The 21,384-nt window shown below is 35.6% G+C and overlaps 1 protein-coding gene across 2 annotated transcripts in view; it reads right to left on the bottom strand.

Annotated features, from left to right (window-relative positions):
* MTREX (Mtr4 exosome RNA helicase) overlaps positions 1-21,384 on the bottom strand; it is a 43,721-nt gene that overhangs the window by 18,610 nt on the left and 3,727 nt on the right. For both annotated transcript variants that reach the window (XM_048290600.1, XM_048290601.1), the window contains exons 4-15: positions 20,995-21,057; positions 20,367-20,479; positions 19,352-19,526; positions 18,342-18,432; positions 17,867-17,991; positions 16,567-16,665; positions 15,680-15,782; positions 15,408-15,539; positions 14,120-14,199; positions 13,381-13,491; positions 12,625-12,726; positions 11,142-11,267 (exon numbers count right to left, since the gene is read on the bottom strand). In XM_048290600.1, coding sequence (XP_048146557.1) covers positions 11,142-11,267; positions 12,625-12,726; positions 13,381-13,491; positions 14,120-14,199; positions 15,408-15,539; positions 15,680-15,782; positions 16,567-16,665; positions 17,867-17,991; positions 18,342-18,432; positions 19,352-19,526; positions 20,367-20,479; positions 20,995-21,057 — 1,320 coding nt within the window. The remainder of the gene's footprint in view (positions 1-11,141; positions 11,268-12,624; positions 12,727-13,380; positions 13,492-14,119; positions 14,200-15,407; positions 15,540-15,679; positions 15,783-16,566; positions 16,666-17,866; positions 17,992-18,341; positions 18,433-19,351; positions 19,527-20,366; positions 20,480-20,994; positions 21,058-21,384) is intronic.

The raw sequence follows: 21,384 nt of genomic DNA on the forward strand, positions 1-21,384 counted from the left end.
ACCTAAGAAGAAAGGATGCTGAGAAAGCATTGCAGGTAACACAATTATCTTCTTTACCCATACACGTTTTTTAAGAATGTCTACTACTGTCATCTGTCAAAAAGGGGTACTGAACTAAGTAAGTGCATCTTTGGCCTGATTCATCATTGGCTGTTACTATGTTCTACCCAAGAGGACAACCTTGTTATCATAAAAGAGCAAACATTTAATTAATGTGGACCAAAACAACCAGTTATTCAAAGAATAAACAAAACAGTTAAGCAGTGTCCACAGAAGATCTAGAAGAGCTCAACACACAGCCTCTCCAAGTAAGGGCCAGCCTGGGAAACTGTCTCTCACTGAAATGTCAGCACAGACCATCCAGATATACCAAATCACTGAAATCAGATGAGAGAGATCCAACACTTCTGAAATACAAAACTGCCCAACTGCGGTGCATAACCTTTCATCCAAGTAGCACTAGTATCACAGGAACAGGTGTCTGATAGTCCTTCAGAAAGGATACCAGGGAAATTCAGGAGTTATGAAGTAGAAAATTACAATTTGTGTGCAACTTAAGGAGTTCAAAACAGAAGCAACACACAGCTGGACAGAACATGGCAGAACAACAACATAAATAGGCTTTTTGTAAAACCAAGATAGATCTCACAAATATTTCAGAACTCTTTGAAGGTATTAATAAATAGATGGATTATCATACCTCCTTGGTTCCTGAAATGCTTATGACAATACACTCACCTCCAACAATGTAACATAATTAAGTGTTTAAGAGATTTTTAGAAAACAAACTCTTGTGAATTACTGAACAGAAAACCAGTGCAATTTTGGTGTTTTCCAAAGCAAAATTTCCCAGAGACTCAAAGAGGGCTGGACTTATAAGAAATGTAAAAAAGGCAACATTAGAAAAATAGCAAGGTCTGCTAAAAATTGTACTAGATATCTGAAGACACAAATAATCCACAAACAGTGTATGACAAAGAATAAAACAGCAAGTGAAATCTAATTTAGAAGTAACATAAAAGACAATGGACAACAGTTTGCTGTTTGCTGTTTGCAACAATGGTTTTGTACCTATCATTCTTTTAAAATAACTTATATGTGAAATATAAGAGATTTACTAAACAAGCATTGTTATTTCAACAAGCCTATGAGTAAATTCAGTTATGATTAAACATTTTAAATAATAACTAAAACGTAACAAGAAAATAAGGAGACATATTTTTCATGCAACTATACGACTGCCTGAAGTTCCACATATTCTATCAGACATTTTAGGAGCTCAGAAGGCTGACACTAGAAAACATGCTACTCTGCACCTTTTTTTAAGATCACAAATTGCTTTACCTAAAACTAAGTATATCTTCTTGCAGCTAATTCATTTGCTTTTCTTTATTAGCAGAGCTATTCCCTTGCCATACCTAATTTAAAAAATCACTGGCTATTCAAAAATTAACTGATGATTTGTTTATATATGCAAATGCTGAAATTCAGATCCAGTGCTTTTCTGATCAAGCTAAGTGTACTGGATTTTAAATGACAATACTACAATACACATATTTTTCTTTCAATTTTAAAGGTACTGTCAGGAATTCAGATCCTACATTCATTGATGCACTGATACTAGACTTATTAAGAGACAGTTTGAATCTAAAACTCCTTCACATGTAGAAGATTTAAGAATACTGTAATCCCATTTGCTTTAAGTGAGACAGAGCTTTACAAGATTACCTTGCAAATGGTAGAATCCTACTCACTGCATGATTATTTTGTCTCAGAAAAGAACACAGCTGTTACAGAAAAAGCCTTCGGTGTATGTTTATCTTATGGAAGTACCAGCATGCATACGTGTAAAACAAGTTTAGGATAAATCATACAGCCTAATATTTTGCTTCCCATGGCCACTCATTTAGTCATTCTAGATAACATCTGTGAGTGGATCATGAATACACATTAGGTTTTCACCTCAAGTGATGCATCTCAGGGCAGAAGTACCTCTTAAATTAGACCGTGAAATGTGAATTTAAAATAATGCTGTCAGTTCTGAAATCACCACAGATGATTTTAGTGAATTAGTGACACACAGAATTAGGAATTAGTGACACAGAAATGTGTCACTAATTACAACATCAACAGTTGAGCTGTGGTGCTCAAGTTTCTACAGATGCCTCTGATTTGATCTATCAAATAAAGATGACAGAACTTCTGTTGCTGATGCTAACCAACATATAACATAGCTTTTTTTTTTTTAGACCTGATAAAAGGATTGTGTATCTACCCAACCTCCTGACCATTTTTCTAAATATATCATTCATCTTAGGAAAGAGACATTATCACTCCCTAAGAAGCTTGCCTCTCTGTAACAAAAAATGCCATTTAAAGAATGCCATTTACTAAAGAATGGCACAGCAATTATGCCAGTGTCAGCTAACAGTGGTCAGATTCTTTCCTACTGCAATGTCCACTGCTCTAGTCAGGCATCAACTAAAGAAGCTGGAATACACTCATCAGCTGGCTACAGGCACTAGAGGTCTGGCAAAAAGCTGCTGTGTGACTGCTCTGAGCACACTATGAAGTAACTCCTCTTTCCATTCCTGACATCTTGGAGGCAAAACCTTCATCGTGTGCTTGCAAGATTATAAACTATTTGAAAGAATAGAACTATAACTGTCACACCCCTATTAAATGTGATCATAAAGTGAGAAAACAAGGAACTTCATGCAACTATAATATATGCACAGAACACGCCAAGAAAGACCAAACAATTCCTGCAGATTCCCTTTAAAGACTTTTTTAAACAGCAGAGTTCAACTATGAAGGAGTAATTTAAAAACAAACCGAAAAACCCAGCTAGTTCAGAGATTATATAAAGCAGACTTACTTGAAAGGCAATGTTTGAGCCAGTTGCTGATGTGGCAATTTTTATTTTAAACACACGATCAGCATTTTACAATTTGAGAATATGATCATTCTATTAAGACACAGCAGTTAAAATACAAATCCTGCTTTGGCAAAAAATTATGAATTTTTCCTGTTCCATCATCTCATAAACACATCTTTCTCCAAATTTCAGAAACTCCTGTCTTCTCAGTGTTCTCTAAGCAATACATTTGAAATCAAGAGTTCTGAGAAGCTTACTTTGTCTGAAAACTGAAACTGCTACTTCTTCGAATGAAATATACTAGCTCTATTGTATTACACCTTCAGCACAACCAGCGAGTTCTGCAGTGTGCATTAGTCTTTACCTACTACCCCAGGCTACCAATAGACTCACACCTAACAGGGAGCAATCACCTGTACCATCCTTGCTTCATTTACTTAACAGCAACATCCAGATTTTGCAGCTGCATTAGAAAACCTTACACCAAAATACAGTTGTTCTTTTATACTCAGTACACTCAAGGCATGAGTAGACAATCAGCCTTTTATGGTAAATACTAAAAATGGCCATGGTAAGTTACTGCAAAGACAATTAGTGCTTACCTAAAGTCACCTCTCAGATACACATGGTGGAGAGAAGCAATTAACAGGAGGGGAGGGAAGGTGGGCTTTTCCTTCCCAACTTACTTTCAAAGAGCCTTGACAATATAAAGTGTTAGCTATGCTGGATTTTGCTTATTGCCAATAAGATGCAAATCAGTTTTAACTTATATTTTCTCCATGATGGTTTGCTCCTCTTGAAACCTCTTTGTCTGCTCAACCTTTTTGCCATTGGCTCCCAAATGGATTACTTTCTTAAAAATACTGTGAAGCACTTAGTTCACCCTCTACCACAGGCCCTCCTGCCAAAATACAACGTTTTCTTCAATAAACTAGGCTACACCATCATCTCCCTCAACACCTCTCAGTGTCTGAGGAAGCCTCGCCCTTGCCTCCACAGAAGAAGCTCCACATTAGGCAAAGAACGAACCGCCAACCAGTCAATGCAGAAGATCAGGCAAAAGCCTAATCAGAGCTGCAAAAAGAGTTGACAAGAAAGACTGACTTCAACAGGCATCAATAAGTCACTTTCAAACATGCACTGCATCCATGACTTACTGCTGTTGAAGAACTATTGTCCCAGTTCTCCAGCCTCGTTTCTGCAAGTAATCCTGCTTCTCAGTCCTTGAGAGAAGGCAGTCCTCGTCACCTCAAATATTCAACAAGACTGTAGCAACAGACTTTTTTTCTGAACAGTTTTTAGACAGCAGAATGACTTTGCAAGCTTTTCCTCCCTCTGGATGACAATTGCCTGGATACATAAGCATAGCCTGCATATATCAACTAAAGTTCTCAGAAATCAATGATCTACTTTGCACTTGCAACCATTTCTCAAGAAATTTAAGCTAACTTAACAGAAGCACCCTTTCAAGTTTTCCAAGACTTGGGTTGCAAAACAATGACTGGATTAAGCTGATAATGTTAAAAATCAGGAACGTGAACATAAACAATTCACTACAGAATAATTTAGTCAAAAGCTACAAAAAAGTATGAGAATCTGAAAATTAGAGCTGCTGTACAGTGTCCCCTGTTTAACTGCCAACAATTTGAGAGCAGATCCTCTTCTTAACACAACCAAGCAATCCAACAGGCCATTCAGTATTTACCAGTACAACCATTTCTTGCCCACATAAACGAGTAAGATAGGAAGATTGGGATGAGGAAGATTATTGCATGGAATTGATAAAAATAGTATTTTTTTCTTTTTTTTTATTACTGTTAAGACTTGGAAGCCTTGTCTAACCAGAGATGTGAGAGTTGTCATTGCTGCACTATGGCATGTAGTGTTGAGCAAGACATACATTTGGTAAGGGTTACTCCCTCTGTTCTCTCTTACAGCAGGAGAAAAATATTTACATTTTTAAATATGTTCCCATTAAGAGAGAGGAACAAATTCTGCACATAAATTTCTTGCTCTCCAGCCTGTCATGGGAATATCAAATGGCAAATACTGTCTGAAACTAATTAATTCATAGAGACATTATGAGGTAACAAAGATCAAAGAGCCACGTTGCAAAGCAACAATAAAGTGTCTTTCATAATGATGAAATTTGATACAATACAGGACATCATTTACACCATTTTGGTCCACTGACAATTTCATTTAATTATCAGTGTTTCCAGAAATAAATTGAATCATTGAGTTTCCAGGAAGGAAATAATAAAACACTTACAAAAAAGAGCAAAGAACAGAACAAACTGATAATAGTTAAAAAGATAAAGATCTTTCACTTTTTTCGTCATAAAGGGAAAATAAGTACACTTAGCTGTCCGTAACAGTCATTGCTACGAATTTCTATTAAAACCCTCATTAAATAAAAATGCAAGTGACTGCTTGATACATCTTTATGACAAAGAAACGCCTCTTGTGAAATAATAACATGCTTTTTTCCATATATCAGTAATCAAATAACCACAGGAATATTCAGTGCTCCCTCAGAAATATAAAAAACCCCCCTGTAGTTACACTGACAGCAGAATTACCCTGAACTACATTAGCACAGCTGCAAAACCAATAAAAAAACTGTTCTGTGAGGTTATTTTTAATAGGCAATGGTAAACAGCTATTTTAAACACAAATATATTACCAATCTGGCTCACTGCTTTGCCCCAAAACCAGTTATACCAACAAACAGAAGCCACTGTGGGTGGCAAAATACTGCTTCAGCAGGCTTTGCTGGTGAAAATACCTCAGGCTGGGGTTCAACACATGCTCCAGTTGTAACAAGAGACTTAAAAGGAAAACAATGTACCTCTGTTTCTCTCGCCTGCAAATACTACCTTCTCAAGTCAGTTCTGAATGACAGAAATTTGCAGTCATTTACCCTCTTTAATAAAGTAGGTTCTACTGTTGTAGCCATCAGTTTGACTTCAGGTTGGTAACTCCAAGTTCTGGTCTTCTCCTTGGTTTTGGAAAAAGTAAATACTATCTCTATCTACAAGAAGAAGCTAGCTCAGATCCTCAACAGATTTGCCACTATAGGTATCAAGACAGTGATGCATTTATTTTATGACACTTTACAATTTCAGTAAATATGCAGTATGTTTTAACTTAAAGGAAAAGTGTGCCCTAGCAAAGACTATCTAATTCTATAAAATGTTAATACAAAAATAAATTCTAAAAAGTATCTGTAGTCTGTTCATCTCAAACTTATCCTTTTTAAGAAAAAGAAGGCAAAGGAAAAAATCTAGCTTGGACAGCCAAAATACATTCACATTATAGTGATGAGTTTACTGAAGTAAATTTCCCAAAAATCTGGAGGAAAACTGCTCTCCACAGACTGAACTAATAAAACTTGAAATATTCTGTGGTATTAACAAGCAGCAACCACAATTAATAAATAATACAATTAGCTTAGTCCTACAGGCTCTTGAAAATCCTGAGGCGAAGTTCAAGAATGACAAACCATTTTACATACCATTTGATACACTCCATTTTCCTACATTTTGGTTGCAAACATCAGCAAGAACAGTTATTTGCTGTTCTCTTCCATCTGCTGGCTTGCATGATTATATACAAAACTGTATAGACTGTTTATCTTCGTGACCCTGTTCACAAAGGTGTTTGATTATCCATTTCCCTTATCTCTGGGATTTCATGCTAAAACCTTGTTGACTTTAAGGCGATTTTAAATTAAGATTAAAAGTTAAGTACGTTCCTGAATCAAAGCCTGGAAAATTCCTGCAGTGCATACTTCGTAAGGACAAGAAAAGGTTGGCAGTTTACAGAAAAACAATTATTTCACATTAATATTATTTTTATGTAAATACATTTTATAAAACATCCAAAACACTTGTTTCATTGTGATTCTTACCTACGTCACAACTTTAGAAAAATGTTTTACTGTCCTCAAACCACTACTGACAATTTGTTACTTTAGGTTTTGCAATGTCTTTTCCAACAAGTATTAGTGCCAACCTCCAGCTAAAGTTTTTCTCTCCTGATGTATGATTTGGTAAATTTCTCAACTCCTGAGGCTTTTCCCTCCTCAGAAGTAAGTTCTGAGTCAAACCAAAGTACCATAATGTAATTAAGATGGCATGCTAAGCTGATGCTTCCAGAGAAAACTATTGAACTGTCTGAATTGCTGTTGTGCTCATTTGCCTGGTACAATAAAACAACTTCAGAATTCAAGTAAAATGCGAAGAGACTTTTAATGGCAGCATACAGGCCACATAAGGATGGTACAGCCAGCTCTATAAAATGAAGGCCCTGCCAAGGAATCAGATGCAGCTAGTGGAGTATCTCCTACAGCTTGGCATCAGGGCATTTTATGTTCCATAGGCAAATGACAAGAAAGCATATTAACGAATTTTTTACCTTGATAGATGAATGTATTCTTGTATCAGGAATAGTGTAGCCATCAGGACTGGGGAAAGGATTGGCATTGATGAGAACACACCTCGAGTCCTGTGTTCAGTTCTGAGCCCTTCACTTCAAAAAAGACTTCGAAGTGCTGGACCGTGTCCAGAGAAGGACAGCAAGGCTCATGAAGCATCTAGAGATAAAGTCTTATGAGGAACACCTGAGGGAGCTGGGAGTGTTTATCCTGGAGAAGTGGAGGCTCAGGGGAATGAATTTTCATTGCCCTCTACAACTGCCTGAAAGGAGGTTGTTAGTAAGGTGGGGTCCAGTCTCTTCTATTGTGCCCGCAGTGAGAAGACCCAAAGAAATGGCCTTAAACTGGGACAGGGGATATTCAGGTTAGATATTAGAAAAAACTTTCACTGTCAGGGTGGTTAGGCACTGGAACAGGTTGCCCAGGGAGGTGGTGGAGTCACCATCCCTGGAAGTGTTTTAGAGGTGTCTGGATCTGGCACTGGGTAACATGGTTTAGTGGTTTAGGGCTTGCACTGGTAAATGCTGGGTTTACAGTTGGACTTGATGATCTTAAAGGTCTCTTCTAACCTTGATGATTCTATGTTTTCTTTGAATTTTTCAGTCCATCTATCTTCTCTTGTAATGGAGCGAGTAGATGCAAAGCACTGATAGGCTCAAATTCAAAGTTCAAAAATCTACTTATGCAGCACATTTTCTTTCAGAGTACAAACATCCATTCCAGTAACATAATTAGCTCAAGATTTTGTCTTTTAGAGACATAACAAATTATCAACTATCTCTGTAGGAATACATCCTTGTAGCATGGCCAAGTTCCATCTGGAGAGATGGTACACTGATTTCAAAGGCCATCTAGCATCAAGAAGAAACTTTACACTTCCTACCTAAACTAACACAATATAGCTAAAGATTTTAAGTAAGGAAAGGAAACAACAACAAAAAATTCCAATCAAGTATCTCTTAGTATTATGCAAATTGTAAAATTACAATTTACCATCTTCAGAAAGCTGCCCCAACAGTGTTGTAAGCATTTAAGTTTACAGATTTATGCAAGTTTAGTAAATATTCAGTGGTCAAGTAAATGCTAAGGATAAACAAAAAAACCTAGTTACACTGCAAAAGACAAATGTACATTACTGAGTTTAAGAAATATTTACAAATCTCCCTTGTAAGAAGTCCATCTAAGAACGGAATGCTGAATGTAAGTCTGGAGTACTGTACACAATGTTGCAATGAACAGTGCCACAGCCAAGCAGCACAGCTGCAGCAATGCTGCTGGTACCAATACGCTCAAAGCTCTCATTTCACCGACCGCAGTGGGAGGCAGCTGACAACAGGATTCCTAGATGTTTTGCTCTAGTGTTCAGGAAATGGTTTGGATCAGACACTCATTAGGGTTGAAGAGCTATGATAAAAATGTTTTATGTAAGTGTTCTATCATTCTCAATACAGCTAATTTATTTCTTCTGGAGTTTTTCCTATAAATCTTTAGCTTATTCTGAAAGTAAAACACCACTATGAGACATATCCACAATCTTACACAAATACCATCAGTAAGTAAAAACTGAGACATACTTAATGATGACTGTGAATTGTAAATGTAGTAGAAATTTTAGTCTGTATAGATTTTCTTGGCCTGCTTGACATGGAATTTCCTCTAGACGCTTTGTACTTAAGAAGGAAAATAAGAAGCAGGATTTTTTTGTGCTGTACTGCTCATTTCATAAAAGATTACTTTTACTGCCTTTACAGCAATTGGCTAGTTACAGAAGCTACAGAAACATCAATACCTTCATTTTAGCCCCTTCTGATCTTTTTCAGAAAAATCTAAAATTCAGTCTTTGCTCACTAGTGAAATAGTGTCAAAAATTAATGAAATACATTAACTGATTTAGATCAGTGGGTAAGAAGCAAGAGATAACATAGAAAGCAAAAACGTTGCCATTATTTTTCCCATCTGTTTCCTTATAATTCAAAAGGGGGAAAAACCAAAGGTCTTGAAGTTTCAACGAAGGAAATATTCTTTATTATTTCCTTAAAATCTAAAACCCAGGGGTAGTATCAAAGAGAAGGTAAGTGATCTACTACTTCCTTTTCTGTCGTACTTCATTCAGATTAAGTTCAATAGTTCTCAAACTGTTGAATTTTCAAACTTTAAAAAAAAAAACCACCTTTGGAACAGGTGAGTTTATAATCTCTTAACATAAAGATAATTACTTGAAATACCATTTTTTCTTAAGCTATTAACAATTATTTCATATAAATTAGCTTTTTTGTGGACTTTTTTATAAATACTATTTATAAGGATTCCCTTTTGGTTCTCTCACTTTATATATCCTGCTCTTTATTTTTCAGCTGTGGAAGTACAAATGTGTAAAACCTTTTTAAGAGTAAGTATGACACAAAATTACATCTGTTTTCTTAAACAGCCTTAAAAACTCAAAAAAACCCAGTTAAAAAACTTAAGTCTTCATACATCTCAGAGATGTACACATGCATTAAGAGTGCATGTGAAGGAATAAATACAGGCACGCTCCACTGAGAAAACACAAATCAAATCAAGACTAAGAAATTAACACAAAACCTAATGCTACCATACAAGAATACTTCTGAAATTTATTTTACTGATTTCTGGCTATAATGATTATGCCATAATGCAGCATTCATGAAAATTCTGACTTTAAGAAGGAAAATAGTACCTGTGTATAAAGAGTACATGTAATGTACATATTTACAAATATAATGTATTATGAATTTACAGGTAGCACTGACAGATCACGACACACAACAAAGAATCCTCATCTGCATAATTAACAGCAGCCATTTATGTACTTTTTCCCTTGTTTCTAATTTGCCTGAATGAAAAACACTGGGATCTCCATTTCTTTGCAACAACTACATGCCTTTTGTTAACATAACCTGATGCTGACTTGAGATGATTCCCAATTTATACTAAGTCCAGTAATACTGTAAATGCTGTTTTTGAGAAATGACCTGCTATGTGCACACGAATGACCTGCTATTTGCACCAAGGCTACAAGCTCCTAAACAGAGTGCATTGTAACTCCCCAGGTTTTCTATTTTAACATGTGTGCACAATTAATGTAAGCAGCCTAAGACAGGCAACTCACACAATAGATTACTGTATTTCTTTGTAGTTATTTGTGCCATGGAATTTAAACAGAAGTGTAATGAGTATGGTATTTCATATTCAAATTACAAAGCAAGAGGGTATTAGTGTAATAATCTCCCATTATAGTTTTTTCAATCTCTTAATTTCCAAACTCAACATTTTCTGCAAGAACTGTCAATTTCTCCATAGCTGATTTGAGCACACTGACAGCCATTTCACTCTTCTTCTTTACCTCATTTTTGCATGACCTTGTCCATTTTGTCTATCACACTGACAGCCTATTAACAAAGTTTCATTTCATCACAGAACCAAGAATTTAATAACTCTTGTGAAAGCTCAAACCTTCTAGTTCAGCATAACCCTTAAATTCACTGCTGTCAGCAAGAAACAAACAGAATACTAAAGAAGTAGTGCTATCACTAGAAAACAGGATACAGCTCTACTTGTCCTGCCTGACAGGCCTTTTATACCAAGAAGGATGATACTACTTTTGTACAAATAAGGATGGTACTAGTCTTCTAACTTTGTTTCACAATAGAAACTCCTATGAGAACTCGCTGAAAGCTACTTTTAGGAGCTGTCATCTTCTACCTGCATGATATTCTCATCTAAGGTGGATAATTTTCCACATAACATTATTCAAATGAGCATAACCTTGTTGGGAGAATAGAAACAAAATAATGTCTCCCCTACCTTCAAAAGCTGCTTGCCAATTGTTGGACTCATTTTTTCATCCACCATAAGAATTACTATTCCTCTGTCATCCATACCTCGGCGTCCTGCACGACCTGACATTTGAATGTATTCACCTGAGGATATCTACAATAAAATGAGAAAAAGCAATTAACAAACATCAAGAAAATAGCAAGAACACAAAATGCTAATTACAATTGCACAGTAAGTTGACACGATGTGTAAAAATTAGCAAAGACTTACCTAAGTTATCTAAGAGTTATCAGATTGACTTCATTAGTCATAACTACCATGAAGTAATTATATAAATCCATTACTATGAATAACATAGTCAGCTGTAAAAGTCAACTACTGCTCTTACAGCTCCATATCATGGTGCATCATTTAAGCAAGAACAAAAACCGTTTTACTAATGTCTTTTATAATGAAAGGTTGCTGAGAATGGTGAAGACACAATTTATCTTCAACATACTGATAATGCACCTTCATCATCTTCAAGTAATGTATCATTTCATTCAAATTATTCAAGACTAACATTAATATACTCACACTTGCAAAAGGAGTATTTTTATGCCTCCTATATGTGAAATTGAAGAGTTTATAAAGAACTGGGACATGGCAAGAGGCAGCTACAACTGGTTACCTATGTCTCAGCAAGTTATAAAACACGGGTTTTGTCATCTGTGGAACTGCAATCTCAACAACTTCCCAGGTTTCACTTAAAGTCAGATTTCAAAAACTACTTAAGTGAACTGTGCTAAATAATTTCAGAAGTTCCACATTTCTGCTATCTCAAAGGTAACCCATTCTTATACATATCTTACAGACATGCAATCAGAATGAATAGTGAAACTGAACAACCCAAACTAAGATCGAAGAAATGTTTACTTCATAACGCATAGGTCAAGTCACTTGTCCTGTTCACCACAATTTTCCCACCTTTGAAGGATGAGCCTTGGCTCTTATAAAGCTTTGCTGTGGTGACTTCCAAGACATCATTATTATTTTAAGTAAACCACATACCACATTTTAATGTCTAAAATTTTATAATTATGCAAAAAAATTCTGTTGTAACAAAACAATACTCTCCCAAGGTAAATGATCTCTTTTCTTAGGTCTGTCAAAATTAGTGATCATTAGGATAGGTTATCAAGTCCATTTATTCTCCACAGTTCTCTGACACAGAATAAAATATTTGGGTCTCACAGTTTTGGACAAGTTGTGCAAAAGTCTTAGTCTAATCCAGTGTCTGCTGCTAACCTGTGTTTGTTTCCCTTTTGATGTGTCTATTAAACAATCTCATGGATAATCTGAGGAACCTTGTCTTCAGAAATTTGTGTATTAACTGTAACCGGATTAGATATGAAGATTTTCGAAAGAAAAAGTGTTTTCTACTACATTGAGGTGAACACATAAAGCGCAAATTTAATCCTAGTAAGGTTTAAAGAACTCAATTATTCTACAGAACCTGTTTATCACTTACCCATCGGAAATCTTTTCCATCAAATTTACTGGCACTTGTAAACAGCACAGTTCTGGCTGGCATATTAATTCCCATAGCAAAAGTCTCTGTTGCAAATAAGGCCTAAATAAACAGACTGAAGTTAATATAGCAAAAAAAGATGATCTCAAAAGAGGATGAAAATAGTCAGAGATTGCTACACAGAACCCCTCTGGATTTGAACATATCTGTGCAGTCAATACAGGGAACACAGGCATATTCAATACTTAAAAACTGGACTAAAACCATCTTTCCTTCTTCCCTTATTTTTCCTGGGAAAGCATGAAAACTAAATAGATGGGACAAATGAAAGATTCCAAAAAAACCATAATGGAGTGCAAATTATATTAATTAATAATACTAATTAATTTCAATATTCAAGTTTTCAAGGAGAAAATAGGAGTTAGCTATCCCAAAAAACCATGAAATTGACCTAAGGTTACATTTTTCTGAATATTTCTCCTTAGAACAACCAACAATCAGCTTGGCAATTGTCCATCGTCATTTATAGGAGCAAGATGTAACATAAAACAGTTGAAGAAAATATTTAAGTTAGACACTGTAAGTTCAAACACTTCTGAATAAAATCTGGAACACTTAAAACTACAGCTGCAATTGTGTAGATCTCCACTGTAATACTAGCATACACCCTGAGCTAAAGCGTACTTCTTGGATTTTCAGGATTACCAGCCATGTATTCACAACAGAGAACAAACTACTGACGGACATAAAACATACCTTTATTAGGCCCTCTGAGAAAAGAATTTCTATGGTTTCTTTTAAGATAGGAAGCAAACCACCATGATGAATACCAATTCCTCGTTTCAGGAGGGGAAGCACATGTTCAACCTGAGAAGAAACGTACCAAAGACCAGCAAACAAATTTTAGCATTTGTTACTAAAATTTGCATGGAAAGCCTCAACATTGCCCTCAGTGTTCATGTAATTCACCATTTCCCAATTTAAAATACAATGACTACCCCTTTAATCTTGTAATATTCTGTCTGCTTAGAAGCTTGTATTTTTCCATTGTAAAGATAGGAAAACATCACTATGTTTAGTCATTATACAAAAAATTAGACTGCAGATGCATCAATGTGACTTTTTGAAAGTGTCAGGAATCAATAAGTAGTAAGTGCACACTGCACTCTGACTTGAACTACTTCTGGACTGTTTTAATCCAGGTCTACTGCTTGATAAACTCTTATGTTAACTTAAAAACATAATTGGAAAAAATAAAACAAGCGGTAGGAACTCCACTGTTAATTCTGACATACATCATCTGCTGGAATCGCAACTGCAAGGAATCCTTATCACCTCTTTCATAATGACAAGAACAACATGGGGAGATGAATGAGATTATCCAGTTTTATAATTTCTATACCATCTACAAAACACCCTCAGCTTCACAGGTTGCAGAAAACAGGACAGAGCAATTCAACTCTATTCAAAAGAACCCTGTTCAATCTCCACTCACCTGAGGAAGCTTTTTGTCTTCATCGGAGAGACAATCAATTGCATTATTGAAGACTTCTTCAACCATCTTTTTTTCTTCATCTAAGAAGGCAATTTGTAAATTATCACAAAATGTAGAAGGCTAATACCAGATGTAAATAAAGTGATACCACATTCTAATATTTACAAAAGTGTACAATAAAAATTGAGTGGAATACTGTGAAGTCTACACAAAACCACCCGCACTGGGTCAGATGATCAAGACTTCAATAAGCCTAGAGGAGCCAAATGGTAAGCAGAAGCAGATGATCAGGAAAAAGAAAACTAGAACAAACCTTTCAGAATAGTCCAAACTTCAGCTACTTCCAAGCTTGGGATTTATCAGTTTTATGTGCTCTCTGCCTATTTCATAAACCTCCCCTGTTCCTCTTCCACTTACTAGTCCCTGTCTGAATGGACATAAAGGCTCCTCCCTATTAACTCTCAAAGTTTACACTGTTTCCACTAAGTAGTATGAATATCAAGAATATACATTCAAAGGTGTGATTCTGAAGAAAACATGAAAATGCACCTCTGCATTTACACTTATCTTTATATTTTCTGACAGAAAATTTTCTGACTATATTTTCTGACTATTCTGCAACACTGAACCAAAATGTGCAATGATTGGAGCAAGTAAGTAAGCAAGCAAGAACCCTGAACATTTCACAAACATGAAACAGTACACTGACTTACAACAAATTCCTTATTTTTGTTAAAACTCTTTAGCTTTCCAAGAAGTGATGAGCTTTAACTTATTTGCAAACCTTGGTCTTAGTCCAAGACGAAAAACATCTTTAATTACCTTTTGGTTTTTACTTTGAGGAGAAGGGGGAAGAACGAAAGAAAGAAAACTGGGTTGCATTGTCAAGAAAAAACAGTCTAGTGGTTTGTTACACCGTTGTTTGGACTTTGAGAGTATACTATTTTTCTAATGAACATAACATGAAAATTTTCGGAAATACTTTTGTTATGATCAGTCTTCTCCCATTACAGACAGAATTTTCTAGCAACTCTTATATTATTATTACAATAAACGGCATACTGAAGCAAGAAATAGAGTTAAAATCAATGAACAGTTCAACATTGCGATGACCAAGTACTCTGTACACCAACACCTTCCTACCGAATACAGCTTGAGATACCAGCATAGTAAAAGAAAAAAGCAGTATGTATTTTCCTTTTGGTTTTACACAAGATGTTCAACAGGAAAAGTAGTATTTCACATCAAACTACATCTGTGAATAGAATTCGACTGGATTTATCTGTACCTGTATTGAAATCTAACTTTGTCATCTGAAGTGCATAGGCTTCACAGTCTTTCTTACTGAAGCTGAAAATAATCACAGGTTGGAAATTCCTTTCCATGATCATCTTCACAATCTTAAAAACATTTGAAGGACCTGCAGGAAGATTACATTCATTTAAATTAAATTTTGCAACAAAAAGTATCTTATGGAGTAACTGAAACACAAGCACAAGTTGCACAGAACTTCAAAAAACATTTATACCAAAAATTACCTCAGAATGGGTTCAAACTCACCTTTTGTTCCTCCTTTCCTGCCTTTCTGATCCCCTTTTGCTAAGTCTCCTGCATCTCTAAGCACTTGCATTGCTGTATTAAAATTATCTTCTCTGAAATCTCCCTAGATGTAAAACACAAACTTTGTAAGGAGTTACTTACACAGCCCACTTAAAAATACCTAGTACTTTGCACAGCCAGTACCATTACCCCATATATACACAGGCAGAAGGACAAAAACAATTCATAAGCTATCAAAAGAGTTTACTAGGTCAGTGTCACAGCTCAGAATTACATTGGTGTCTCTGAAGTTACTGCTCATTGTTCTATCCACCACATTATCCACCATGCCAGACCTGCTAAATGACACAGTACCAAAACTGACTTTTAGGAATGTCCACATAAAACTACACTGCCCAATGAAGACCTATCTTCAAGTGCAGCACTACTGTTTATGGCATCAGCTACTGCTAAGTGAGCTAATGATAAATTTTAAAGAACTTGTTAGTTGAAAAATACCTGAAGAAACAAAAATATTTTGCCCCCTCGACTAAAGTCGAATTTACATGCCCCTGCATTTTCTTTTGAGTGAGAAACAGTACAAGGAAATCAACTACTCTGCAGATGTACAAAAAGCAGCACACATTTTAGGAAACAAGCAAGAATGTGGGCACTTAAGATGGCTCAGGGAAGTATTACTCAGCTGATTGCATGACATTAGATAATAATATCAATTTCTTGTGTAAGACTCCAAAAATCTAAAAGCAATTCAGAGATCACCATTACCCGCTTGTACTTAATTTTAACAAAAACATCCTTTATACAGCCTATCCAAATTTTGCAAGAGCTCAAGCTTTTGACTGTTAAGTGAGGAAAACAATCTTTCAAACAACTGGAGCAATCCTTACATTTTCATCAACAACCAGGTGGAGTCCATCTCCTCCTGCTGGAAATATATAATGCTGCAGTGGAGTGGGTCGATAGTCAGTGTAAATCACATGGCAAGGCTATAAAGAAAGAATTCACATAAGTATTTTATAATTGCATTGTAATATCACTTGCTTGATGGAAAATCTAATACATTACTATTAAAATACAACTTTTTAAAAACCAGAAAATAAGGCTTTTGAAGCTAAGATAGAAAATTTTCTATCCTGAATATGGATTTTGTACTAATGACATTGTTTAAGAAAATGAAAGTTTGCAAATGTTTTAGAACTCTGAAGATGGCTATAAAAATTCTTTCTCATGAACACAAAAAAGTAAGTATAGGCAGTGTTTCTTTCTGCATTATTAGACAGGCTTGAAATATTAACACCTTCTAAAATCAAATGAAAACCTGTTAATTTCTATTTTGTAAAAAAAGCCTGAAGTATTTCTGAAACACCTAAAAAAGACTCACAGTAGACTTTCATGAGCATTTAAGGTTTCAATGCATCAAGAAGACTTGTTTAGGAAAAAAACAAACACTTCCTTTAAAACATTAAATATTGCATAAATCTGCTTTTAAAAAACCGGCAATTTAATGTTCTACAAAACAAAGTCAAGCTTTTGTGCCAAGTTTAAACAGACATCTTTTATATTATACTCCCTTCATCACAAACAACTTAAGAATCAATCTCCAGGATATTTTTAAATTTGGACCAACCTCTTGATGATAACAAATTCCCCAGTTCTAATCCACAAATTCTTTGCTACAAAATCGCATCTTAGAAAAAAAACCAGAACAGAATTTAAAACCCAAAAGTTACAGGACAGGAGAGGTTTCTTAAATTACACTTTTCCCACTTGCTTGCAAGCATATATAGTATTTCCCACGGATTTAAGATTTGCTTTCGATTTCTGCATGGCCTTTTTACAGAGCTCCTCAACCAAATTCTCCCAAAAACCTCTTGTCTATCAGCCCTCAGAAAATCACAGTATGTTCACCATGTTTCATAACTCAGAATGTTTGCTGAAATCAGGCAGGTACCTAAATAATTGTGGAAAATAAACATGAAGAAACAGCCTTAATGTTGCCACGTAGAAGCAACAGCCAGTACACCTGCAAAAGCAGGAATACAGCCAGAGAACTAGGACTGATCTCTACCATCACCTATAAGCAATAAAATGACTAAAAAGATACTCAAAGGTCCAGTTATCAACCAAACAGAAAGTATTATGTCACAAGACAAAAAGGATAGAGGTACAGCATATCAGAAATATAACCTGTTTGTGAAGATGGCAGATCCATTCAGCAAACTGACGGGCATTTGGAATAGTTGCAGAAAGGAACACATAATGTACGTTATCAGGAAGCAAAATAATTGTCTCTTCCCAAACCACACCACGTTCTGAAAATGGAAAGGCATATGGGAAATTTATGTGGTCAAAGCATGCTTCTCATCCCTGAAGCCAAAGAACAGCATGCTTAAAAAGAAAATAAGACAGAAACTAAAACAAATCTCCCCTTCACAAGTGGGGCATATCAAATGCCCTCAAAATTGTTTCTGCTTTGGCGAAGAAAATGCAAACTACAACACAGAATTACAAAAATTCAGTAGGAAATAAATTCTGAATGATTTATACAGAAAGATGACTGATTTTAAGAGAGAAAATAAGACTTAATACTCCGAAAGAAAAATAAATTGTTCTTGGAGGAAAAAAAAATGATTGGAAAAAAAAAATGGTATGCATAGAATACCTGTATCTCTCATGTAGTGGATTTCATCAAAAATAACCCATGCGACTTCACGCATAACCTCAGAACCTCTGTAAAGCATACTTCTCAAAATCTAGAAAAGGAAGTAAGAGTTGAGTGCCTTTATACAAAATAAACAACAGTCGTGTTACACAAACATTTATAAGAAACTGCCAGAATTTTTGGTTCACATTTACATGGGTATATGAAATCATACTTTGCACAAAACGTAAAAGCATTTAAAGATAAGTTGCGAGATGCTTTCCAAGTTCATTCCAATCCAACAAATCTCATTACATGAGAAAAACTGGTTTCCCTGAAAGGAAGGTGAAAGAATGAAACAACGTATTTCTCCAAGCTTCTACATGGCAGGTAATTGTTACAGGTCTACTTCTGCAAGCCCTCTTTTTACCTCATCCTAAGAGGAAATCTTTTGTCAGAAATCAAATCATCCTGTCTCTCTAATCTTTCCCTACCAAAGTTTTGCCTGGTTCTTTTGAGGTAAAGACAAAAAGAGGAAAACTCCAACTCATGGCTGCACTTCTACAACAGAAATGTGACAAAACTCTGTAAGCAGTACTTTGTTACCAAAGGTGAAAAGCAGCATATTCCTGGAGCTCTAGCACCTACTGTGAACCACTCAACAATCCTTCAATGATGTTGCTTTCCCCATTTTGCCTTTCTAGAACAAAATACTGACCACAGGATTCAGTAAATCTGACGTTCGGCATTTTACGTTTACAAATACTCAGTGTCTTGAGCACCCAGGAAATGAAATTCTGACTTTCTCCACATTAGAATCAAAAGTTCCTGGCTTATAGTTCAAAAGTACAAATTCACAGAGATTTACCTAATTTTTTAAATAACCAAAAGTTAAAACGCTCAAATGGGTCATAACGAACTTTAGAACATTTTCTACCCTAACTGGGCAAGTTTAATGCTTTAAAATTAGACCTCCCCAATCAAAAAAGGGTAGAAGAAAACACAGATCAAGAATTAATGTCTGATCTTACCTCAGTTGTCATTACCAAACAAGAAGCTGTAGGGTTAATGGTGACATCCCCAGTCATCAAACCAACATCCTGAAATTCTTCATACATCTCACGGTACTTCTGATTACTCAAAGCTTTAATTGGACTTGTAAATATCACGCGCTGCTTTTCCCTCAAAGCCAGGGCAATTGCATACCTGTATTCAAACAATGTCCATATTAACAGCTGTCAGGAAGACAGAGCATATGACTTTGTTTAAAAACAAAATAAATTGCGCAATTCAGAACACGAAGAGAATGATTCACAGCATTTGAACCCACACTCTTAACACATTTAGCATTTCATATCTAGATTAGTAAGTTCAGTACAACCTTAAATCAACTACATATGCATCTCTGGAGAGTGAAAAACCTTTAAACACCAAGTTAGCTGATTTTTATGGACACCAGAGTACATGTAGTTTAATTAAAAAACTGTCATTTTCTCACAACAAAACTATTGTTACTTGAAGCCATGCTCTAACATATCTTCATGTACACTTCACTCCTTGCTTCAGGTCAGCAAAGCCACTTCACTGCCTGAACCAAACCCTGGCAGAAAATATACACTACCTTTTAAGAATTTCTTGCCCAATAAACACAAAGTTGCCAACTAAAGCAAACCAGTGCTTCCAACAAAGCAAAAAAAGACCACACAAGAAAGTCCTTACTAGTTCTATCCAGGGGCTAGAAAACAAAGGTATTTTTTCTAGATTTACAGAAATCTGTATTGAAGAAGCTTCCATTTCAATCTATACAGCGACACCTTGACAGTTTAAAAATAAAAGCTAAGCTTAAACACAAATTAAACCTTTTGTTACCCACTAAACGACGAAAGATGTGAATTTCATATTCAAGGGTAGTCAATTTAATTCTAACACCGATGGACTGAATGTTGCATCAAGAAATTGAGACACAACAGCTACTGACAGCACAAGAAAGTGACAGAACGGACATCACACTGTTCTTTCATTAGAGCCTGTTAGAGAAGTACTTACTCAGCACAAACAGTTTTACCAGCTGATGTATGAGCTGACACTAACACAGACTGGTTATTATCTACACAAAGAATAGCTTCTCTCTGGAAGGCATCAAGAATAAATGGATATTCCTAGAAAGAGAAAAAACAAAAACATTACAGAATTTTAATACAGACTTACATCTAATTAATTTTCTGACTGACCTAGTGTGTAAATTAGAGACAGGAACTAAATCCTGCAGATACTTGTAATTTCCGCTGATCTAATCCAGTATTAGGCAATGACTTTGTATTTAAATATTTTTATCTCATACCACACCTAAGATCTTTGCTTATGTCCTGTTGTCATAGCAAATGAAAATCTTGCCCTGATGACTGAATTTTCTCTAATTTACTAGCTTAGGAAGAGAAACTAAAATGATGCCACCGCCTGATGTAACAAAAAGAACGGACATCATAACAGCCTATCCACCTCATTCAACCACATAATTTTCTCTACAGAATTTTAAATACAGAAACATCAATCTTATTTATGACAGGCTATCTTTTACAGACTTTACTGACAAAATACATAATTTTTCTCCTCTGCTCTCACCTAGTATGTAAAGCATGTACAAAAAGAAAAAGAAATGGAATCTACCACATACTTTTGCAGCTTTTCCAGTTCTTGGCTTCAGACCCGTGAATTCTTCATTTGCTGGAAGCGCAACCTACAAAACACATTTAAAATAAAAACAGTTGCAGATTTCTGTGTCCACAGCAGTGACATTTCTGGCAATAAGAAGTATATGAAAACCAATGTGAATTTCTGTTATCCTGTTTCTACAAGCTCATGTGTCCAGGGTTCATCCCTTCCTCTCAAGAGTTTTTCTATCAATCTCTTTATTCTCCTGCCCCAACAATGCTCCTTCTCTCACTTCTCTGATATCCCTCCTGTATTGTGTGAAATATTACTGCTTCAGCTACCTTGGAATACTAGCTTTTCAGGCCAAGACACAATCATATCTTCCGGCCAGTGGATGTTTCAAGTAATTACT

Source organism: Corvus hawaiiensis, chromosome Z (assembly GCF_020740725.1).
Source record: "Corvus hawaiiensis isolate bCorHaw1 chromosome Z, bCorHaw1.pri.cur, whole genome shotgun sequence".
In the NCBI taxonomy this organism is placed as follows: Eukaryota; Metazoa; Chordata; class Aves; order Passeriformes; family Corvidae; genus Corvus; species Corvus hawaiiensis.